Raw genomic sequence first — 2,657 nt, forward strand, 5'->3', positions numbered from 1 at the left:
AGCTCTTATATTAGCCAACGACTTGCCGGTAAATCCCCGGGGCCACGGCCACTTCCATTTTTTTTCCTCTAATGATAATTATGCTAGTTGATACTTTTAACATTATGTTAAATTGATAAATACAATAATAATACAGTAATGTACAACATTGTATTTTAACCATCCCCCCCAGACTGAGGTCTGCGCTCTGCTGAGCACATTTTCTAGTCTCACCTTATGGTGTCATTTTAGTACCCTCATTTTTCACTTGAAAACATTCAAGTGAAAGAGAATTTGACAGAATACTTGTGTGTGCATGCATGGATTGATCCATTTGATTGTATGCATAATGTTTTTATTGTACAAAACAATAAGGCCCTTTATTAAAATGTTTTAATAAAGTTTATACGATTTGCATTATTATTATTCAATAAACCTTGAAAGTTCTTTCCCTGACATAGAAAAGTGTACCATTTTATGATTTCACATGAGGTCTGCAAAGTTCTTTTTAGATGAAGTTAGCGTATAAATTACATCCCCTAAAAGACCAAACGAGACCTTCCGACTTCGCAGCTTCTGCAGGAGATGCTGGTGTTGTCATGACTTATATCATGTATCACTGTGGTCAATAAACATTATTCATATTAACAATACCGCAGCCTGACAGCGACCATGATGGAAGTGAAACAAGGTCATTTTATTTGGCCCAGTCATGTAATTAATGTCTTTTAGATGTGGTGAGATGGTTGGCCGGTAATATCTACAAGGGCTTCAATCAAGATAATATATACTATGAAATCAAGATACTATTATAGGCCTCCTATAAGTCAATCACAATAACCGGGGCATCTTTGAGTTCAGAAGGGTTGTAATATACTTCTATTGGTCTGATTTTCTCTCTCTCTCTCTCTCTCTCTCTCTCTCTCACACGCACACGCACACGCACACACGCACACACACACGGCTTAGAAATATGTGTGACCTAGTTAACCTTTCATGCAAGCTTTCACTTCTCCTTTCAAGTTCTAAAAATAACTCTTAACGTTAAATGAAATATGACTGCACTTCAGCATGCATAATGCAGTGAGCAGTTAGTCTGCCATGCCTTACGTAGCACATTCACAACTCTTGACTGAATTCTTCTTTGATACATCGACGATGCCCAATGTACTCTAAGAACGATGTTTGTAAATGGACAGGGCACACCTCCGCAAATGTACTAATCACCATTTAATATTAGTTTAATATTAGCAGATTAACCCATTCATCTATGGAGATCGTGGATGTCATCAACATGACATCACTGCTGCCATAGAATGGCCTCCACGTGTGTGTGTTTGCGCGTGTGGTACTGACGTCATAGACTGGTCTCCCAAGTACTCTATTAAACAGCATAGATTGAATACTACTGTGTGTTCGTGCATCTTGGATGTAGATTGCGTGTGCCTATATGGCTTGCCCTTTGTGATGTAGTGGCGTCATAGCTGTGACGTGGAGGTGTTGATCGATTTGGCCCTTTAAAAGGCAGAGTCGCAGAGAAATCTCTCAATGCACCGAGCCGAGTCAAAGACCACAAGTGTAAAGGATACTCCCATCAACCTATAGCTACTGTACAATTCAACGGGATTGAAATGGCTTTGAGAAGAATACAGAAGGAGTTGCAAGACTTGCAAAGGGACCCGCCAGCTCAGTGCTCAGCTGGTCCGGTCGGCGATGACTTATTTCACTGGCAAGCCACCATCATGGGACCGACCGACAGCCCGTTTCAAGGAGGGCTCTTCTTCCTCGACATCCACTTTCCCACCGACTATCCCTTTAAACCACCAAAGGTAGCCTTCACCACCAGGATCTACCACCCAAACATAAACAGCAACGGTAGCATCTGCCTTGACATCTTACGGTCCCAGTGGTCGCCTGCACTTACCATATCAAAGGTGTTGTTATCCATTTGCTCTTTGCTGTGCGATCCAAACCCCAATGACCCTCTTGTTGTAGACATCGCTCACGTCTATAAATCCGACAAGCAGAAGTACAACGCCTTAGCCAGAGAATGGACTCAAAAGTATGCAATTTGAAATGCTGAAGGTTTTGCAATAGTGGGGATGGTTTGAGCGCATATCTTGCTGGACTCCACACAAATGCTTCCAGTATATATTCCAACTTCAACACCTTGAATTCCTTTTTTTTCTCCCTTTTTTCCATTGGTTTGGTATTATATTATATTATTAGTGAAATGCCCTGAAAAAGAAATAAAGACAAAATAGATTAAAAAAAAGACCAATTGTGATAACATTTTCCAAAGTTATGCCTTGTTAGACATTAATATTGTATTTGATGAGCTATACAGAATCTATTTCTATTATTTAGCATTAAAAATCCAGATAAAAATAAATACATAAAAAAAGGCAGGTCGCAGACATACAGCTGCTAAGTGTGCAAGCAGCAGCGAAGAGGCGTGCCACATAAACATATGATGGCAGACATGACAGTTGTGGAAGCCCTTACCTACATAAATATCATGTGGATACGTCACTCACAGGATTCATTGAGACGATGGTACAACTATCTCCAGCCTGGAGACAGCGCTACAGATGTTCTCACCGTTTTAGGTCAAATCCCTGACAAGCAAGGCATCTGGCGCTAAGATGCTATTCTAGGAAGGTGTCAGGCTTGCCCGT

General features: G+C 40.7%; 1 protein-coding gene across 1 annotated transcript; it reads left to right on the forward strand.

Moving 5' to 3' along the window:
• Positions 1-1,610: 1,610 nt before the first annotated feature.
• Positions 1,611-2,054, forward strand: LOC308095814 (ubiquitin-conjugating enzyme E2 D4-like; the record flags this gene model as incomplete). The annotated part of the gene is made up of 1 exon (XM_080442905.1): positions 1,611-2,054. The coding sequence occupies one exon, from the start codon at positions 1,611-1,613 to the stop codon at positions 2,052-2,054; it is 444 nt and encodes a 147-aa protein (XP_080299031.1).
• Positions 2,055-2,657: the final 603 nt, after the last annotated feature.

Source organism: Gymnoscopelus braueri (assembly GCF_963280865.1).
Source record: "Gymnoscopelus braueri genome assembly, chromosome: 2".
Classification (NCBI taxonomy): Eukaryota; Metazoa; Chordata; class Actinopteri; order Myctophiformes; family Myctophidae; genus Gymnoscopelus; species Gymnoscopelus braueri.